At 57.9% G+C, this 20,501-nt stretch overlaps 1 protein-coding gene across 1 annotated transcript in view; it reads left to right on the plus strand.

Moving 5' to 3' along the window:
* LHX4 (LIM homeobox 4) overlaps positions 1 to 19,646 on the plus strand; it is a 35,728-nt gene extending 16,082 nt beyond the window's left edge. The window contains exons 2-6 of the mRNA XM_004598635.2: positions 1,904 to 2,075; positions 14,079 to 14,281; positions 17,111 to 17,265; positions 17,388 to 17,559; positions 19,079 to 19,646. Coding sequence (XP_004598692.2) covers positions 1,904 to 2,075; positions 14,079 to 14,281; positions 17,111 to 17,265; positions 17,388 to 17,559; positions 19,079 to 19,473 — 1,097 coding nt within the window. The 3' untranslated portion in view covers positions 19,474 to 19,646. The remainder of the gene's footprint in view (positions 1 to 1,903; positions 2,076 to 14,078; positions 14,282 to 17,110; positions 17,266 to 17,387; positions 17,560 to 19,078) is intronic.
* Positions 19,647 to 20,501: the final 855 nt, after the last annotated feature.

The following is a 20,501-nucleotide window of genomic DNA, read 5'->3' on the forward strand; positions in this document are numbered from 1 at the left end:
ACCTGGGAAAGTAGCACCCATGTGGGAGACCAGAAGGAACTCCTGGCTCCTGGCTTCTGACTGGCCCAGGGCTGGCCATTGAAGGCATATGGGGGAGTGAACCAATAGATGCAAGATCTTTCTGTCTCCCTCTGTCTGTAATTGTGACTTTCAAGTAAATAAACGAATCTTCTTTTTAGTTTTTTTAAAAACTGCTCCTGCCCCTGAAGGAATTGCCCTGGCGTGGGGGTGGCCGTGTGGAGACAGCGTGGAGACTGTCTCTCAAGGGTGCGAGGCCCGGGGCTGCCAGCCTCGTGAAGGCCGTGTTGGGAGGACATGCCCAGCAGCCACACCCTGCGCTTCTGTCTCCTCCTCGATGTTTGTTGGTCTGTTACCTTCCTCTGGGTGGAGAAGGAAGAGAGCAAATGGCGGGAGGCGCCAGCACTGTTTGTTCTTCTGACCATGGATGCCTGGCCCTTTTGTTAGGCTGTGAAACATGCAGTGACTCAACATGTCATTAACTCCCCTGAGTGACTTGGGGTGGCCCCTGGGTGGAGTGGCCCAGCAGCAGAGTCTCAACAGACGCCATTGAGGGCATAACTGGGTGGGGCAGTGGTTGAGGCTTGGATGTGACAACAGCATATACTTACACTGTTGAAGTGGAAATCATGGCTTTCAGCTTTCAGTGGGGCCAGCCTTGGGTGGCAGGGGCAGGGGAGGGGAGCTCCAGGACTGAGTCCAGCCCTTGGGTTGCCACGACCTCTGCCCTGGCTCCCAGCAGCACCAGGCTCCACAGTGAATTCATTTCCCTCCTGCAGGCACCTGCTGGGAAGCTGAGCGGCCAGGGAGTCTGGACAAGTTGAACGCTTTCCTCACAGTGCAGGCAGCAGGGGCTGTGGACTCTGCCTGGTGGGATGCTTTCCTTGAGCCTCTCAGGGCTACCCCTCTACCCTCATGTGCTACTGGCCAGAGGGGCTCTTGCTGCAAGCCTGGGCAAGCCTATTTCTGAAGTCATAGGTTTTCGCTTCCCCATCACTAATGAACACATGGTGGAAAGAGTGATGGGTGCCTTGGGGCCTCTTGGCTGAGGAATTGGAGCTGGCATGGGCGGAGGGTGGCTTGTGTGGTATCCTTAGAGTCAGGTGAGCCCTTCTGGATCATCTCTAGCCAGAAGATACAGCCTGGTCAGCAAAGCAGGGGTTGAATTTAAGTCCCTGCCTGCGTTGGCGCAGTGTACAGCTGGCACAGCTACATGGGTTATACCACCATGAGCAGACTGGAAAAGCATCCACACAGTGCCTGGGGCTACATGGGTTACACCTGTTCCCACCAAGAGCAGACTGGAAAAGCATCCACACAGTGCCTGGGGCTACATGGGTTACACCTGTTCCCACCATGAGCAGACTGGAAAAGCATCCACACAGTGCCTGGGGCTACATGGGTTACACCTGTTCCCACCATGAGCAGACTGGAAAAGCATCCACACAGTGCCTGGGGCTACATGGGTTACACCTGTTCCCACCATGAGCAGACTGGAAAAGCATCCACACAGTGCCTGGGGCTACATGGGTTACACCTGTTCCCACCATGAGCAGAGTGGAAAAGCATCCACACAGTGCCTGGGGCTACATGGGTTACACCTGTTCCCACCATGAGCAGAGTGGAAAAGCATCCACACAGTGCCTGGGGCTACATGGGTTACACCTGTTCCCACCATGAGCAGACTGGAAAAGCATCCACACAGTGCCTGGGGCTACATGGGTTACACCTGTTCCCACCATGAGCAGACTGGAAAAGCATCCACACAGTGCCTGGGGCTACATGGGTTACACCTGTTCCCACCAAGAGCAGACTGGAAAAGCATCCACACAGTGCCTGGGCGGGACTGAAGGCTCAGTGCTGCTCCTCTCTCCTCTTCCCACAGAGATCCCCCAGTGTGCCGGCTGCAACCAGCATATCTTGGACAAGTTCATCCTCAAGGTCCTGGACAGACACTGGCACAGCTCCTGCCTCAAGTGCGCAGACTGCCAGATGCAGCTGGCCGACAGGTGCTTCTCCAGGGCCGGGAGTGTCTACTGCAAGGAAGACTTCTTCAAGTGAGTGGCGGCTGGGGCCTGGCTCGGTTCTGCTGCTTCCACGCTGGGAGGCTGGGGAAGGAGCTGGGGTGCAGTGAGGAGAGGCACCCGCGCCAACGCCCTGCTTCTGACACTGGCCCCATCTTGGCCTCATCTTAGCTGTGCATGCTGTGAGGGTGGGGATCCAGGGAGGTCATAGGTCAGTCCTCCCCTGTGCGGCTGACAAAAGCTGTCAGGCCTAAAAGCAGGATGAATTGGCCCCATGATTCTTGGCTGCAACCTCCTGCAAACTTTCAGAACAGGTGCTTTTGTGATAGTATGTTTATTTATTTGAAAGGCGCGCACACACACACACACACACGCATGCCTGCAAGCAGATCTCCCTTCTACTGATTCACTTCCCGAATAGCTGCATCTTGCTGGCTGTTTTACAGGCTGCAGAGGCTGGCGAGACCAAGCCAGACACAGTCAGTGTCGTGGCTTTTGATGGCAAGGCAGTTTTTTATGATGGGTCACACCTTGCCAAGAGAGCTGGCGTTTGGCACAGTGGGCTAAGCAATTGCCTGTGGACCTAGAATCTACTTCTGATCCAGCTCGCTGCTGTTGCACTAGGCAGGCAATAGAAGAAAGCCCAGCTGCTTGGGTCCCTGCTCGCCACAGGGAGGACGCAGAGAGTGTCCAGGTTCCTGGTTCTAGCCTGGCCTGATCCCACCCATTGCAGCCAGCTGGGGAGTGAGCCTGTGGATGGGCAGTTTCTCCCTCTCTCTCTCTCTCTTTTCTCTTCCTTTCAACAAAATAATAGTAAATAATAATACAAAGACTTTGCCTGGGTTTGAACCAACTTATGTCCTGTGTGCTCTTGGGAAGGCTATGTCATTTCCCTGAACTGTGGCTACCATGGCATTTCCTGTCTCACCAGGCTGTGAGTGTCCATGCTGAGTGCTGGCCGAGCTTGGGGTCAGCTTCATCAGCATGGCGCAGTTGGAGCTGTGGGGCAGGGATGACCTGGGATGGATCTTGCACAGCAGTTGGTCTGAGACTCCTCTGCCAGGCTCTGTTGTCCAGGTCATTGGTCAGTGATCTTGAGCCCATGTTGGGGTACCCACAGGCCTGCTGGGAAGTTGTACAAAGATGGTCAGGACCTAAGAGGTGGGGCGTGGCTGAGGGAGCCGGGGAGGAAGAACAAGGTAAGCTCAGATGCACACTGCAGAGAGGGCCCCCATGCGCCTGCGAGGGGTCTGTGCATTCAATACAGTGCAGCTTAAGCTGAAAACTCATGAGTTGGCCCGGTTACCCCTCAGGTCAAGTACACACAGCCCCTTCCTTGTGTGTGCGTGCCCATGTGTCCTGGGGCCAGCACAGCACACTCAGCAAGTCCCAACGTGCACATGGGTGGTGGTGGCTCTTTGGGCTTCCTCCTACTCGTCCTTCAGTGTTCTCTGCCGTCCTTCTGATTTTCGGCTGTCTGTCCTTCCACATGCGTCCCTTTGCAAGCCCGAGGTGGCCTTTGGCTTGAGGGCAGCTTCTTCTGTCCTTGTCCCTTTGGACGGCTGCAACACTGAGCTCTAGGGGCATGGACAGGGCAGGTCAGGCCTTGGGGCCCACAGGGGTACTGGCTAGTCCACCCAGCAGGTTAGGGCAGCCCATAGGGTGCGGGCCAAGCCCAGGCAGGCCACAGACTCAAGGCTTCATCAACAGCGATCCCCCCCTTGAGTCCCTCAGTGTTGTTTTGGGGCCCTGTCTGGTTTGTGGACCCTGACTGGCAGGCTCTGGGCTTGGGAGAGGGAAGGGAGGTAGGGGCCCCGGGGCAGCATTGGGGTCTCCCTGAGCCCAAGAGAGGTCCAAAGCAGGGGTGGGGCAGAAGCCACGGTCCAAAGATAGGGAGTCCAGTTCCCCACCCAGGCCAGGGCTCCCTGTGCCATGCCCTGCAGAAGGGTCCTTTCTGGGGCCTGCTCAGTGCTGCCCTCCGACTGCCTGCTTCATCTCTCTGCAGCCCATTCGCCTTCCTGCTGAACAAACCATTCTGCCTCATGGATTGCTGTTTCACAGGGCCCTCCACCTGCAGAATGTTCCAGAAACATTAGTGCCCCCTAGGTCCCCTGCTCTGTGCCCCTCCCACTCCCAGAATGCCCCCATGTCCTGGTGTACTCTGCAGGTCCCCACCTCTGCACACTGGCCCTGCCTGGGACACCCTCTGGGGACGCTGGCTGCTCTCCCTGCCTTCCCCACCAAGGGTTGCACCTCCTCCACATCCTGCCACAGCTGCCCAGAGTTCAGCTCAGCAGGACTTGGAGCCCCCAGGCAAGCGTTGCCCACCCCCCACCTCCCTCTGCCTTCTCCCTCCGAGTGACTCAGCACTCGCTATTTCTCCTGCACCTGTTTGCGCTTCTTGCTGGCTGGAGGATCAGGCCTGTGTGTTTGTCATTGCTCTGTCTCCTGCATAAGCACCTGGCCCTGAGCCTTGTCCCTAGGTTACTGCTGAGCTTGATGGGACGAGGAGTGAATTACAGAATGCATCTATGAGCGCTGGCCACCAGCTTCTGCATCTTGCTTCCTGGGTTATGCACGGCCCTGTCAGGGCACCTCCCTCATTCCCAGGACTGCGCTCTCTCAGTTCCCAACCCTTTGTTGAGCCGGGGAGCTGGCCACAGGCATGGTGCTGAAGCCAGGCCGTTCGCCCGGGGATGAGACGCCGGGTGCAGAGGGAGCAGTCAGTTGGAGATGGGCAGTGAATGCCTCAGGTTCTCAGGGAGGATGCGTGCTTCCAGTCCCACCCAGTTTCCAAGGTCAGGGCTGTTCAGTGCAGGAAGCCACAGCTGCAGCGCAGACAGTGAGGGAGTGGTTGTGTGGGATCAGTGTGGCTCTGCCTTCCCAGCCCAGGGCCTCAGGACCCACTGCACACGTGGGGCTCGGGGAAGCCCACCTTCCGTTACCAATCATTGATGTCATCGTGCGCCTCCTGGATGGGGTAGGGGTGCTGCAACCAGAGGGAGCCAGATGAGGGGTGGGAGGCTCAGCCCCCAAATCCCCAGTCTTCTCTGCTCACACCTGGGGCAACTGAGGGTGAGGGACAGCAGGGAATACAAAGGGATTGCAAAGAGGTGTGGAAAGACTGCATTGAAAGTTTATCCTGGTGCTGTTGGAGATCTGTGTGTAATTTTTTTCATAATATACATTACCATGAACTTTCTGAAGACTTTCCATGGATTTCAATTTTTCTAGAACAAACTGTTTATTTGCAAGAGTTACTGGGGGCGGGGAATGGTCAGAAATGGAGCGGTCCATATGCTAATTCACTCTCCACATGGCCAGGAGCCAGGAGCTTCATATGAGCCTCCAATGAAGGTGGCAGGGGCCCAAGCACTTGGGCCATTCTCGGTTGCTTTTCCCAGGGCATAAGCAGGGAGCTGGCTTAGAAGCAGAGCAGCCAGGGCATGAACTGGCGGCCATACGGTGTGCCAGTGTCACGAGCGGCAGCTTTGTTCGCTGCGTCACAGTGCAAGTCCCTCGTTTTTTTCCACCGAAATAAGTTTTTCTTCTAATTCTGTTTCCCATGGATTCTTTGACGTACCGCCTACTGAAATGCAAATCCCCAAATGGTCTCAACTATGCAGTTGGACTAACCTGGTCAGAGGGAAGGAGAATTCTTTTTCTGTGCTGCCTGAATAAAAAAGAGAGGGAGAATGAGAGAGAGAATGGCAGACTTACTGGGGCCCAGAGCTTGACTGGAGCAGCCAGGTGATGCTGAGTTCCTGGGTCCGTATTTTAATTTCTATGCCCACGACAAGGGGCAGGGCCACTGTTTGGCACACTGCAGGGCTGTCTGGGTTGTGGTGTGTGTAACTTTGGCAATGTGAAGGCCCCGGTTGGAGGAGGAGGTGTAGGGAGGTCCAGGGCAAGGGGTGTGGCTGGGGGGCGGCAGGCCATTCAGAGCCTCGATCCCGCAGATGTGACATTGCTTGTGACTGGCAGCAGAGGGCAGTGTTGGTGTGCACACGCTGGGAGAAAGTACTGTCAGGAGGCGGTACTCTGTGGTTGTGGCAATGTCTTTGGGGCCCCTGGCCTCTGTGGTGTCCAATCATGTTGCTTGTTGGTTGTTTCTTGGGTGCTTGGCTGTCCTTTCTTGGAAGAAATACGACACGGAGCCTCTCAGGTTGGGGGCTGCTGCTTGGCAAAGGGGTTGGGGGCCTGGGGCAACAGAAACAGAAGAGCCCACCTCCGGCCTCTCAAGGCCTGGGGCCATTTCCCTGGCAAGCCTAGGGCCAGCAGCCCCTTGGGATATGTCTGCTAGGCAGATCCTTGCCATACCGGCACTGTCCAGTGGTGTCACGGACCCCACATCTTCTTGTAAAGAGGCAGGGCCTAGGGGCATCAGAGTCTGGGAGCAGTTACTCCTCCTGCTGTCCCCCTGTATTCCTCCGTCCCCCCACCCCGTGAGTTCCTGGCAGTAGTCCTGGCAGCTCCCTCAAATGCATGGGAGTTGACTGCACGCGTGCATTCCAGGGCTGCTCTGTCAGGCACCTGCTTGGTGTCCTCAGGCAAGTTCCTTCACACCACTGGGCTTCACTGGCCTCATCAGGAGAGCAGGCATTCCAACTGTGCCAGCTGTAGGAGAGGCTGGCTGCACAAGAGCATTTGGCAAAAAGAATTAACCTGATGAGCTGAGTGGTTTGGGGAAGGCAAATTTACATCCTAGCTTTGTCAGCAAACTGCGGTCCTTGGTGCGCTAAGAGGCGCACTCCCCACAGGTCCCCAGGCTGGGAAGATAAGGAATGTGGGAGCCATGTGCAGCAAATGCCCTGAGGTGTGTGATCAGGACACTCTGCCTGGGCACGCCCGGCTGGTGCCCCTCCTGCAGCCAGCCAGTCTCCAGGCCGCAAGACTGGTGGCCAAGGACAGGTGGGCCGTGTCCCTGGAGGTCACTCTGCTCTGGCCCCCGGGGCTGGAACAAAGCATCTCTCCTGAGCTGTGCTTGGCCTGGCCGTGGGGCAGCTGTGCTGACTCCCGTGTGCCCAAAACCTCCCTTCCACACTGTCCCAGATGGAGAGGGCAGCCGGTGTCTGTGCAGTGGGCCTCCTTCAGGGAGTCGGCATTGTGAACTTGGGGCGTCGTTGCCCGGGCTTGGCTCTGCGCTCTGACTGCTGAGGCTGCAACATCAGCTGCTTGGGTTGCCTGGTTGTGATGATGTGTCTGCGTGGGGAGGGGTGGAGAGAGGGGGTGTGTGCAGACACAGCGGGTTAGCCCTGGGGGCCGTGGCCTCTCAGGGTCCGCCAGGCCACTGCTGGAGCTTGAGGGCGGCAGGGATAAAAAGAACTTGTTGATGTCCCAAGAAGGCTGGGCTCTGGTCCCACGGGATTCCTCAGAGGTGGTGTGCTAGAAGCGCTTACTCTGAGCCCAGGAGCAGGCCAGGGTGGCTGTGGTGCCCCTGCCTCAGCTGCCCTGGTGAGCCTCCTGCATGGGACAGTTTGGGAACAGCTGTGCCTGCTCCTTGGTGGCAGCTGGTGGGCCTGGGTGTTGAGATGGGTGTGGCCTGTTGGCATGCCCCTCCTCCGCCTGCCTCTAGGACCAGTAGTCCTAATGCAAGGGCAGTCTGTGGTACAAGTGGGATGATGCCTATGCGAGTGCCCGGTGCACTGCCTGTGTGGGATGCGCATTTGAAAACCATAGGGTGCAAGAGGTCAGCCCTAGAGGTTCCACTGCCTCTTGGGAAGCAGATCTTGCCTGGCCAGGGGAGGGGAGGACTTGAGGCCACAGGGAAGGGAGAATTGTGTCTTGCCTTATTTCCTGCCACTGACCTAGCTGTGTGACTTGGGGCCAGTCACTGCCCCTCTCTGAGCCCCGCGTTCCCTCCTCTGTTAAACAAAGGGCTTGGCCAAAGTTACTGGCTCTGGTGCTTTGCCGGTTGCATCCCTGCCACCATGTTGGCTGTGCTGTGAAAAATAAAACCATCATCTGTTTAAAAACAACAGGGAAGTCACAGATTGCTAAGGGCCAAGGATGTGTCTGTGTGATGGCGTGCTCGTGTGCCCCCCTTCAAAGCCCTCATCCACTCCAGCATCATGGCCTCCTGCGGGTGAGACCCCCAGCCTGAGAAGGGCGGCCGTTCACGGCAGAAGCTGTGTGTGCCCGTGACACGGCCGTGGCCTCGGAGTGGGCGGTGATGTGTGTTGGAAATATCGGTACATACAGTAACAGTAAATACCAGCCACGCACCTGTCAAGTGTGGTGATGGATAAAAGAAACACATGTGGGGAGGTGTCAGCCCCGGGGAGATATACGGCCTGCTGTAAATCTGCGCCAAGCAATTAAAGCAGAACACCAGGTTGGGCAATATTTTGTGTGTGTCGGACGGCGCTGCCTGTCCATGGCAGCTCCCAGCCATGGGTGGACAGCCTGGGCTTGGGCTGCTCCCTGCCAGCTGCCTTCCATGGAGGCGCCCCTGAGAGCCAGCACCTGCACGGTTTGTGGCTACGCGGCTTCGGCTTCCTCAGCTACACCTGCGGGGTGTGAGTGGGTGCTGAACACGGGAGTGGCCACTCGGCAGTGCACCTGGAGTGCATGTCCTGGGCCGAGCAGCGTTGGAGGTGCCCGCTTCAGCAGCACAAAGGGCAGACAGGCCCCTGCTATGGAGTGGGGGTGGGGGCCTCTCTGGAGAGGGGCAGGTGGCTGCACCCCCATTGAGGGCATGCTCTGGTGGCAGTGAGGGAGGTGGTTGAAGACTGTCCAAAGTGTGCTGGGGAGGAGGACGGGGGAAATAGGAAAGCAGAAGCGAGTCATGCTGTCAGGGGAGAGAGAGAGAGAGTGATTGGGGGTGGGGGACGGTGTGCTGGGGCGCAGTGAGCATGGCTGTGTGGAGGCTTAGAAACCTGGCAAGAGGCTGAAAGGCCCAGGGCTTGGGAGGCCGCTCATTGTCTTAGACCCTGCGTGGGCTGGAGCCACTGCGAGACTAAGTGGGGTGGGCGAGGGGTGTGGCTGCTGAGTGCAGGGGAGAGACGGTGGGCCTGGGGCAGGCTGGAGCTGGGAGCTCCCTCAGAAGAAGCTGTGGGGGTGACTCTCAGACTGATGGGATCTGGGCTGGAAGGCAAGATCTTGGCCTGAGCAGCTGGAGCTGGGCTCTGGGCCAGGGAGGAGAGACCCCATGGCCAGGGGAACCTGGGCAACTGGAAGGTCAGGGTCAGTGGGGACTGCTTGTGGACTTGGTCACACTCTGGTCATGGGTGCCCTTGCTGAGTGCAGCTTTGGTTTGGACTGGGGCAGGAGGGTGTACGGCTGCAGGTGGACTCAGGGGTACCCCATGTGAGGTGCCAAAGCACCTCCTCAGGCCTGGGATCCTGAGCTGTGGACCCAGGAGGGACGTGGAGGGGCTGGCCTGCTGGGCCTGCAGGGTAGGGAGGGAGGGGGCCCTGTCTGCGTGCGGCAGGAGGCTGTTCAGGAAGAGAGCCTGTGGCAGCTGAAGCAGGAGGTGGGAGCCAGGATGCAGGTGCGTGCAGACCTCCAGGAGCTGCTCGGAGGGGCTGTGCTCTGCAGTGAGGAGCCATCGTGCATGGGTGGGGAAGGTGGGGCTGTTGAAGTTGCAGAAATAATGGGCTGTGCAGGGGAGGGTCTGCAGAGAGGGAGACCAATGATGAGGGGCTGGCTGCTGGGAGGATCCAGCGAGGCAAGAGGGATGCTGCTCTGTGGTTTCTCCTAAAAAAGCCAGGAAGGCAGGTGCTGCAGGGGGCTTGATGGGAACATGGAGCCAGCCAGCCAGGCCTGGGGTGGAGGCCAGGTCTTGGATGGAGAGAGCAGGTCGTGGTGGCAGGCATGGGTATGTACACAGCAGGGCGATGTGAGTTCACTCTTGCATGGCAGGTGCTGGTGACACTGAGGTCCGGGTAGATCACGGCTGTGACGGCGGAGCCAGGTGGAGGCGGGTGGAGGCGGGTGGAGGCGGGTGGAGCCGGGTGGAGCCGGGTGGAGCCGGGTGGAGCCGGGTGGAGCCGGGTGGAGGCAGGTGGAGGCAGGTGGAGGCAGGTGGAGGCAGGTGGAGCCGGGTGGAGGCTGGGAGCTGTGCAGGAGGTGATGAGCCAGGAGCCTGGGCTGTGGAAGCCTACATGGCCCAGGGCTGTGGCTGAGGTCCTGAAGGTGACCACTCAGGCACACTGGTGGGACACAGTGGAGGACACATATTAGGTGCTTCTGCGTGGGTGGGAGATATTTTCATCAGTACTGTAGAATCTTCCCTGCGTCTGATCATGGACAGAACGTACATTCAGAAGGGTGCCAGACACCCGTGGTGTAGGATTATGGTTTTACAAGGCCTGCCTGTTGCCATCTTTCTACAACATCCAGACACACCAGTCCTGCAGACCCTCACACCTCGGCCGGCCCTGGGAGCTTGGCCTGGCAGGAATGTTGCAGGAACACACCTGGAGTCTCCCTGGGCAAGGCCAGCACTCAAGGGCTGAGCCCTCCCTGCTCAGGGACTCAGGGGTCCTCTCCTTTCAAGTTTAAGTTCAGAGTAGGAGCTCCCAGGCTGGCTCCTTCTGCCCATGATGTGCACAGTAGGTCTACTGTGCTGCAAATCCTGCTTTCTGCTGTCGCTGCAGTCAGGAGCCACAGCAGGTGCGCAGCCTCTCAGAGCCATTGCCTTCATCTGCGAGTGTGTCACTGCGTCCTCTGTTCCAGCTGGTCACCCAGCAGGCACGGAGGCAGGCGTGAGAGTGACAGTGACAGCCAGGTGGGAGGGCAGATTCTACCTTCAGTTAAACAGAGGGCTGGCTTCTGAGAAAGGCTTTGGAGGGGGGCGTGGTAGAATGTTGAGTGCCACTTTATCTCTGACCACTCCGGCTTGCGCTTTGAGGAACAGTTTGCCTGTTTGTTTGCTGCTTCATTCACTGAGTTTTTGTTGCTGCCTACTACGCGTCCAGCAGGGGCAGAACTCCCGGTGGTGGGAAGGGACCACAGGCAAGTGCTCCTGGCAGGTGCTTTGGCTCCGCTCCAGTTGCCTTTCCCAGGGGGAGGCAGGGCCCAGACGGGGCTGACCAGTAGGACTGATCTGGAGTGTGAGACTTGCCCTCATGCCATCCCCAAGCAGGCTGGCCCTGCATCAGGTAGGGGGTTCAGAGCTCCTTCCTCGGCTGGGTCATGGTGCCCCTGGGAGCAGCCAGGCTCCCAGGCCGGCCACACTTGGCGTCACAGGGCTGTAACCACGGGAGGCATCTCCTTGTGGCCATGGTCTCTCCCCTGGGCTGGCCTCAGGTTGGAAGCTTGAGGGTGTCTTCCTTACATCCTCAAGGTCACAAGCTGGCCCTTGGCTCTGAGTGCAGGTGCTGCAACAGTGCCCCATAGGGCCAGGCGAGGCGGGGGGCTCTGGGGTGTGTGGTGGTGGTGGGGATGCTTGGCCAGGGTCCTGCTGGCCATGCTTGAGGGCAGAAAGGTAACGAGGAGCGACTTCCACTTTCCATGGGTATAAATCCCACAGTCAGGACAACTGCTTCCATTGCTGAGACACGCTGGTGGGAAAGTCCACTTATTTTTCATTTTTCTTGTGCACCTGCCACTTGCGTGCATGAATCACTGTCGGCCTGCAGATTAAATTTATACCCCGTTATCTTTCATGTCTCTGCTGCGCTGGTGTTGACTGGGCTCCTGGTTTCTGAAAGCCCATGTCTGCTCTTAGTGGCGGAAGATGTGGCCTCCTTCTGGGAGGGACCGGGGGGCGGGGAGGGGTCATCACCCCTGTGCTTCAGTCACGGAGCTAGGATTTCACCGTGTCTGAGAAAGGCTCTTCTCAGGAGTCACTTCTGCTCCACCACCTTGCACAGAGGACTAGAAGCCAGCTTCTGTACCTGGGTGGTCTCCTGGGCTGGGAGGGCTGGCGGCGGGCCTGGGGAGGTCACAGTTTCATTCAGAGGCAAAGCAAGCTCCCAGCTGCTCGCTCACTGCCCAAAGGCCTGCAGTAATGAACACTAGGCTGGGAGCTGGAGACTCAACGCAGGTCTCCCAGGTGGGCGGCAGGGATCTGATTCCTGGAGTTATCACCTGCTGCCTCCCAGGGTTGGTATTGATGAACAGGAAGCTGGAATGGGATGTGAAGCCCTGCTAGGCCTCCAGGCCCTCTCACGTGGGCCACAGGCGTCTACACTGCCAGGCTACTCACTGCCTGAGTGCCTTGTGTCTTTCTAACATTTGCCTGGTGCATTAGCCAGGACTGGATTGGACAAGCACACAATCCTGAAACAGGATAGGGACACGTTCCCAGGAACCCAGTGCAGCCTGCCTTGGGCTTGGTTCTCTAGTTGCACCCACTTGATGCATGGCACACCTGCCTGCTCCCTTCTTTGATACAGATGATGGGGTAAGACTGCAGTTGTGGGGAAAGCTGGCTCCCCCCGTGTCCTGGATGGGCCAGACCCCCAGAGCTGCCCAGGCCATTTGTATCCCATCCCCACACACGGCCTCCCGAAGCATGCTGCTTTAGTCACTCACCTCTTCGTTCAACAAATACTAACTTAACTTTCCTGGGTCCTGGTTCCTTTAAAACTCAAGACCCCACTGGAGATGGTGTTTTTATTTTCACTATTTGAAAGGCAATGAGCAAGAGAGAGAGAGAAAATATCTCTCATCTTTTGGTAAATTCCCCCAAAATCTGTCAGGCCAAAGCCAGGAGTCAGGAAACCAGTCAGAGTCTCCCAGAGGGGTGGCAGAGACCCCAGTAACTGGGCTACCTCCTCCTGCCTCTCCGCGTGCACCTTAGCAGGAAGCTGGAGTTGGAAGTGGAGCTGGGACTTGAACCAGGCATTACAGAGGAGAGACAGGAGCTGTAAGCTGTGGCCTGACCCCCGCAGCAGAGTGCCCCCCCCCCCATGCAGCGTTGTGAACAGCTTTGGGGTGGAGGTTTCACAGTTCCTCAGGAACCCTCATTGCCTAGCACCCCAGCGCTCGCCTCTGAAAAGGAGGCCCCTGGGCTGTGCTCCTGGATCTTTGGGGGATCGGCATGTGGACGCACACCCCTTCTCTCTGGGACTGCAGCCCCTGGCAGGGCCTTCTGAAGCCATCCCTGGTCCCATGCCCGTGGGCACCGGGCCCCTCCTGTCCTCTCGGCAGGTGTCATTACCACATACAGAGACCCATCATTCGGCATTAATCTGGGATTCATCATGATAGCTGTGACCATAATTAATTTATTTGGTATTAATGTGGATGAAATATGTACTGTCCTTTCAGGGGAAATCGGGCTGCCTATAAGCATTAGTTAAAAGGACCATTAAAATCAAACCTTCCCCAGATCCATTAGGCGAAGTCTTTCATCCTGAAGAAGATAAAGTTCTGCTGTGTGAAATGTCATGAATAATTAGGTTGATTGCTGTTTTAAACTCTGCCCCTGCCTCCCTGCCCACCCCCCATGCTACCTCCTGCCTGTAGCAAGTGCCACATTCAGGCCCCGCCACCCCCAGGTTGCTCACCAGTGCTGGGGGAAGTGGGCAGGGGGGAGCGCTCCGTGTGTCTGTGGCCGCAGCGGGCTTCCAGGCCTTCCGGGGTCATCCCTTCCCTGTGTCTCCTTCTCCTTCCTTCCCAGCCTTGGCGACACTGGCTCTTGCCTTGGGGCCTCCTGGAATGCTGTGGCCTTGGGGAGAAGTCTAGTGGGCTCTCACACAGCTGTCCTGGGGGCTGCAGGAGCAGGGCGTGGAGGGGCAGCCTGGGGGGCCCACCCCATTCCAACAGTTCTCAGGGCCCGCACGGAGCCCCTCTGTGTACGTGCGGTGCAGCGGAAGGTACGAGGAGGCAGGTGGCAGGAGACTCCCATGTGCCTCCTCCTGTGGCAGCGTGTGATGAGGCACAGCGAGGCTGCAGCAGGAGAGGTGGCTGACACAGGACCTGTGCACCTCACCCTTACACAGGAGGCAGAGAGGGCCTGGCTGCTCCCTGTGTCCTACCCTGGCAGCTGGGATTGGGATGGGAGGCTAAACTGGGGAGAGTGAGGGATGAGGGAAGAGACCAGCGCCCACTCCTCACCCTCACTCTCTTGTGCTGCCCTGCCAGGCGCTTCGGCACGAAATGCACGGCGTGCCAGCAGGGCATCCCCCCGACCCAGGTGGTCCGCAAGGCACAGGACTTCGTGTACCACCTGCACTGCTTTGCCTGCATCATCTGCAGCCGGCAGCTGGCCACGGGTGACGAGTTCTACCTCCTGGAGGATGGGCGGCTGGTGTGCAAGGAGGACTATGAGACGGCCAAGCAGAATGGTAAACAGCCCAGCTGCTGCCCTGCCCGTCCGCAGGCCTCCCCCCTCCCCACCCGGGCTCTGCGGCAACTTCCTTCTGAACACCCCTGGCCGTGGGTGCTGAGGCCTGGGGCCAGGCTGGCCTCTGGGACCTCCTCCCCCTGCTCCCCACGACTCTGGCCTCACAGGTGCACAGAGATCTTTGGTGACCTTCCTGTGGAGGCCCTGGCCCCTGCACACCTGTGCCAAGGCTGAGCTCATGAACTCTGGTTGCTTGCACGCTCCGTGAGAAGGGCTGCTCACACAGTCCCACGGAGCAGGGTTTGGGTCCCATGAACCCCAGTGCCCCCACCAGAGACCTGGGTGACTGGCTTCGTCCTCCTTGTCAGAGAGCTCATTTGCACCCAAAATGGTCTTGGCCTGGCCCCTCCGGGTGCTGTGGACAGCGCAGGAGAGAAGGGAGAAGAGCCTGGCCTGCTGTGATCAGCTGGGGTGGCAGGAGTGAGCCCTCCAGGGTCCCTTCTTATCTGCACCATGGCAGAGCTCTGCGGGACCTTTGGAGTCTGAGGCCTGGTCTGCATCTCCATGAACTTGGAGGTCCCCTGGCCCCTGGGCTGCTCAGCTGTTTATAGGACTAACCGCACCTGCCATACAGGGCTGTCTCCTGCGGGTTGAAAGGGGAAGCCTGTGAAGTGAGATGTCAGGTAAGAGGGGGATGGTGTGGGAGAGGAGTGTCACAGCAGCTGAGGGAGAGCAGTCATGGGTTTCCCGGCAGTTGTGGTGTGTCCCCCAGGTACCCAAGCCTTGCTGGTAGCTGAGGACAACCCCTGACTGGGCAGCCAGAGGGCCCTCCATGCGGGACCACGGCCTTGTCTGCCGTGGGATGTGTGTGGGCCCTCTCCCACTGTGCGGCCTCCTGCTTGTGGCTGGCAGTCCCCTCCCTTGAGCTGCTCCAATAGCAGCCATTTGCACCCGAGTGGGAACGGTTCTGCTCACTTGCTTTGTCTCCCCGGATATCTGTATTTTCAATGGAATGAGGCTGCATTTGATGCTAAGGACAAGTTCCAGGAGACCCTGCAGAATTCAAAACTAGCACATTTTTAGACTTATTTTCCCACAGGAATTAATGTGAGAAGTTGGCAGGGGTGGCGGTGGGGGGTGTTATTCTGGAAGCACATAAACCCATAACCAGGGAAGCGCATCTTCGCTCTAGTGCTACTTATTTTAGCATTATCTCTAATACCTGGCAGAATGCTCTCTCTAAATTAACAGCCAGGGCAAGCCTGGGCGTGTTGGGCCCTCCTCAGAGGGTTTTTTTTTTTCTTTCTTTCTTTTTATCACATCTAACTTCTATAACCAAGGCTATTTATTTCTGGGTACATTTTTTTTTCCCAGTATGAACTCGGCCACCACTCCTTAGCGAACACTTGAATGACATTGTTATAGGATATAAAAAAGATTTTAAATTTACAATAAAGATTTTAAAGATTGTAATAACAGTGAATGTTAAAACCACAGCACAACAGTGCCCGCCATCATGAGAACAGCGTCCCACGCGTGGGAGCAGCCTGTATGGTGCGGCCAGCTGCCTACTGGGCGCGGGGTCCCACACCGGTGACCAGCCCTGGCAGCCAGCACTGCTGACTCACCTCTCTTGGTATTAACTAGTTAGAAATGAACACATCTGTGGTGGCTTCATTATTTCATATGCCACACAGGGAAACCTATGGAAGCTTTTCTAGAAATCCTGGTGTTTATCTTGGTGCAGAAATTTTTGAAACCTATACAAGTTGTTTTTCACAAGGTACATTCCCATAAACTTCTTGAAGACTCTCATAGACATGATTTTTTAAAAAGATTTACCTATTTTTATTGGAAAGGCAGATTTATAGAGACGAGGAGATACAGAGAGAAAAATCTTCCATCAGCTGGTCTCTCTCCAAATGGCCAGAACAGCCACAACGGAACCAATCCGAAGCCAGGAGCTTCTTCTGGGTCTCCCACACGGGTGCAGGGTCCCAAGGCTTTGGGCCGTCCTCGACTGCTTTCCCAGGCCATAAAAAGGGAGGTGGAAGGGAAGTGGAGCAGCCAGGATGTGAACCGGTGTCCACATGGGATGCCAGTACTATAATGGCAGCTGAGATATTAGGGCTCACAAGAGGCCTGGTGGCTGACCTGACTCTTGCTCGAGGGTGTTGTGGGGACGTCAGCCCGAGTGTGCAAGAGCAGACACGCATGGTGCCCTCCGGGTGCTTGACCCCAAACATAACAGACAGCAGGGGCCACCCAGGGAGCACCTCACCTTCCTGTCACCCGCACTGGTTTCCAGAAGGTTTTGGCTACTACAGGCACTGCTTAGGCACCTGCAGGGTGTGCTGGTTGGCTGGCTGTGAGCCCAGGGCAGTGGGACAGTGACCCTGGCAACGGCTCCCACAGGGGCCAAGTGCAGGATGGCCCCAGGCCCGCTGGCTTGTCCTAGCTGGGAAGTGGGCTTCAGCAATCCATCCTCTACTGGAGTCTGGCTGGATCCCACCCCCAACTCCGGGGCAAGGGTGGACTCACGCCCTTAAAGGGATTGGGCAGTGGGGGCCCTGCTCCACTGCCATGCTGCCACGCCTCAGCCATTGCCTGCACCTCCAAGACCACAGAAGTCTCGGGCAAGCTACTCTGAGCAAGCCCAAGGTCCGCTGTGGCCACTGGCCACCCGCAACTCTGAGAGGCGGTCAGGCAGGGAGGAGGTGGTGGCTCCCCACCTGGGAGCATACAGGGGACAGGCCTCCTCCTCTCCCTGTGCCTGCGGGAGGTGACCCGTTCACACCCACTGCTCCGGTAAGAGGTGTCTTCCCCGCAGACGACTCCGAGACTGGGGCTAAGCGGCCACGCACCACCATCACCGCCAAGCAGTTGGAGACGCTCAAGAATGCCTACAAGAACTCCCCGAAGCCTGCCCGGCACGTGCGGGAGCAGCTGTCCTCCGAGACCGGCCTGGACATGAGGGTCGTGCAGGTGAGTGGCCCAGAGGCAGGGGTAGGAGCTGGCTGGCCCTGGCCTCTCAGACACACCCACACCCACACCCATCTCTCTCTCTCTCTCTCTCTCTCTCTCTCTCTCTCTCTCTCTCTCGGCAGGTCTGGTTTCAGAACCGCCGTGCCAAGGAGAAGCGACTCAAGAAGGATGCGGGCCGGCACCGCTGGGGGCAGTTCTACAAGAGTGTCAAACGGAGCCGCGCGGGCAGCAAGCAGGAGAAGGAGAGCTCAGCGGAGGACTGTGGGGTTAGTGACAGTGAGCTGAGTTTCCGAGGTGAGCAGGGCTGGAGGCAGCAGGCCGACACCCCTGGCAAGTCCCCGGGGGAACAGTGACTCCTGGGTCCTGGGACCACTGCCTCCCAAACACAGGACTGGAAGCGGCAGAGGGTGGGAGCAGGGGCTGGCAGCCCCTGCAACCTGGACGCAGGAGTGCCTGGCCACTGAGCTGTGGGCACTGGGCCTCCCTGGCACCCAGTGGCCCTGGGTCAGAGGATGTGTCTCGGCCCTGGTCCCAGTCTTTCCTGTACGCTCCCCTCTGTAAGGACATTGGCCTGGTCCGATGAGGGGCCTCCACACACAGGCCCCTATCCACTGGGAAATCAGCAGCCAAGGTGCATGGGAGCCAGGGAGCTGGCTGCGCTTGGGAAGCCCCTGTCATTGCAGCTCTCGCCCGCCCCCTCCCCGCACTCACACCAGCTTTGCAGCATGCGCTCTGTCCAGCGTTTGTGCATCAGATGGCAAACACCTGCTTGCCATGGGGCGGGGCCTCGGATTAACCTCAGCATTTGCCCTCGCAGGGTCCTGGGTGAGTGCAAGGGAGGAGGGTGGCCCTGTCTCTGGATCGTTGGCTCTGTGGGATGGATTCCCTTGAGCTTCAGTCTCCCTTCTCTGTAAATGGGGAGCCACCACCTCCTCCCTGCCTGGCCGCCTCTCAGAGTTGTGGGTGACCAGTGGCCACAGCGGACCTTGGGCTTGCTCAGAGTAGCTTGCCCGAGACTTCTGTGGTCTTGGAGGTGCAGGCAATGGCTGAGGCGTGGCAGCATGGCAGTGGAGCAGGGCCCCCACTGCCCAATCCCTTTAAGGGCGTGAGTCCACCCTTGCCCCGGAGTTGGGGGTGGGATCCAGCCAGACTCCAGTAGAGGATGGATTGTGAAGCCCAGACTGAGGAGGCCTTGGCGGGCGCGGTACGGGAAGCACAGGTTTGTGTGGAAAAGATGAGTCCACACACAGAATGGAGGGTGGGACACTGCCTGTCCAGAGTGAGTGGACTCTCCTAGTGGCCAGCGTCCTCTCGGGGGACCTTACAGCTCCGTTCTGAAAGCCCTGGGGCTGGGGCTACCGCAGCCCAGGAGGACAGGACGCGCATGTTCGGGGCGCATGCTCCTGTTCGGCTGCAGGCAGGTCTCCCGGAGCAGTTCCCATCAACTTGTTTCTTAGGCCCAGAGCTGCTCGCCTCTGTTGGCGAGACAATTCCATCAGGTGTCAAATGTTCCATTTTTCTCACCTTAAAGAGAATACGCAGGGAGTCTCGTTGGCTTTCCCAGGCGGATCCTTTGGTTCCCAGGTAGAGAGCTTATTGATTAGAGCAGGAAACCCCAGTTTTGATAGGGAGCTGCTATTCCAAGTAGACCAGAAGGCCTCTGTACACGTGGCTTACCATGGGTGCTGGATGCCCTTATCTCCCCCACCTGCTTGTGCCCTGTCCCGATCCTGTGTATTCCTAGATTGTTGAAGAGCAGGGGGCCCACTGGGTCCCGGCAGTTGACAATAAATCTGCATTCTTTTGTCCACAGAGGATCAAATTCTCTCAGAACTTGGCCACACCAATAGGATTTATGGCAACGTGGGGGACGTTACAGGCGGACAGTTAATGACTGGGAACTTCTCCATGGATGGGACAGGACAGTCCTACCAGGACATGGGAGATGGGAGCCCCTATGGGATCCCCCAGTCTCCGTCCTCCATATCGTCCCTGCCTGTCCACGCTCCCTTGCTCCACGGGCTGGATTACGCAGTGGACAGTAATCTGGGCATCCTGGCACACGCGGGGCAGGGCGTCAACCACGCGCTGAGAGCCATGGCTGGGGGACCCACCTCTGATATCTCCACTGGAAGCAGTGTAGGCTACCCTGACTTTCCCACCAGCCCAGCCTCTTGGCTAGATGAAATGGACCATCCTCCTTTCTAATCTCTGCTCCCCATCCTCCCTGGCTGGGGGGGCTCGAGAGAGAAACGTCTTCAAGGATCGAACGAGACTGACTTGCCTTTTCGGGATCAAACGTGCGCCAGTGGCAAGTTCCATTATTTTCAATGGAAGCGCTCCGCCGAGTCCCAGAAGACCTGCTAGGGCCTGGCTTTCTCCGAGTGTGTGTTTGTATGTGTGTGGGGGGTGAGGGGGCAGCGCTGGGTGCAAGCAGCGCCGTCTGAGAACCCAGCCCCGGGCCGGTCAGACCGCACGCTCTCGGGATGCTGGCTTGGCAGCTGGCCCCTCCCGCCCTGCTTCCACCGGCTTTGGCTGCTCAGTGCTCGGGTGGCACGAGGGGACTGTGAAGGGCCACCCAAGGCCTTGGCGACCTTGCTCCAATTGGTGTGTCTCACGCAATGCCTCCCAAACCAGTGCACTCATTAGAAACAGGGATTTTTCCAGAATTAAAATCAAACAAAACACCAAAAAAACTCAGTTGTTAAAGATCAAGTGAAAACTTTGATGGCTACTATTCAGTGTGACAGTTAAAAAGGAAAAAAAAAAAAAAAGGCCCCCTTTTCATTCTTTCCCCACCCATGAAAATACAGCTTTTTTCTTCCCTGGAAATACAATCCAGAGGATACTCGCCCTTTGGGGCTGTTTAAGAAACCCCCTGTGTGTCCCCAAATCCCTGATGGCAAGAGGTGGTTTTCATTGCAGGTGACTGGAGGCTGGAGCTGGAGCCCCGCCCGCAGGCTGCCTGACCAGCCCCTTGGGGGCGCACTGTGCCTTTCAGCTTGTTCAGCTGTGAATGCCACCAGCCCATGCCCTGGGGCACAAAACGATCAGAGCTATCTGGGGGAAAAACCAGAGCGACCTTCAGTGAGAACACGTGCAGACAGCACAGGCCTCTCCATGTGGTCTCCCAGCTGGCCCTGTGTGGCTGGAGGCGGCGCTGGGGGTCCCGTGCTTGGCAGTGAGATGAGAGGGGGAGAATCCGCCTCGGGCGTGAGATGATTTGCCAGTTGAGG

The sequence above is a fragment of the Ochotona princeps genome, chromosome 2, assembly GCF_030435755.1.
Source record: "Ochotona princeps isolate mOchPri1 chromosome 2, mOchPri1.hap1, whole genome shotgun sequence".
Taxonomy (NCBI): Eukaryota; Metazoa; Chordata; class Mammalia; order Lagomorpha; family Ochotonidae; genus Ochotona; species Ochotona princeps.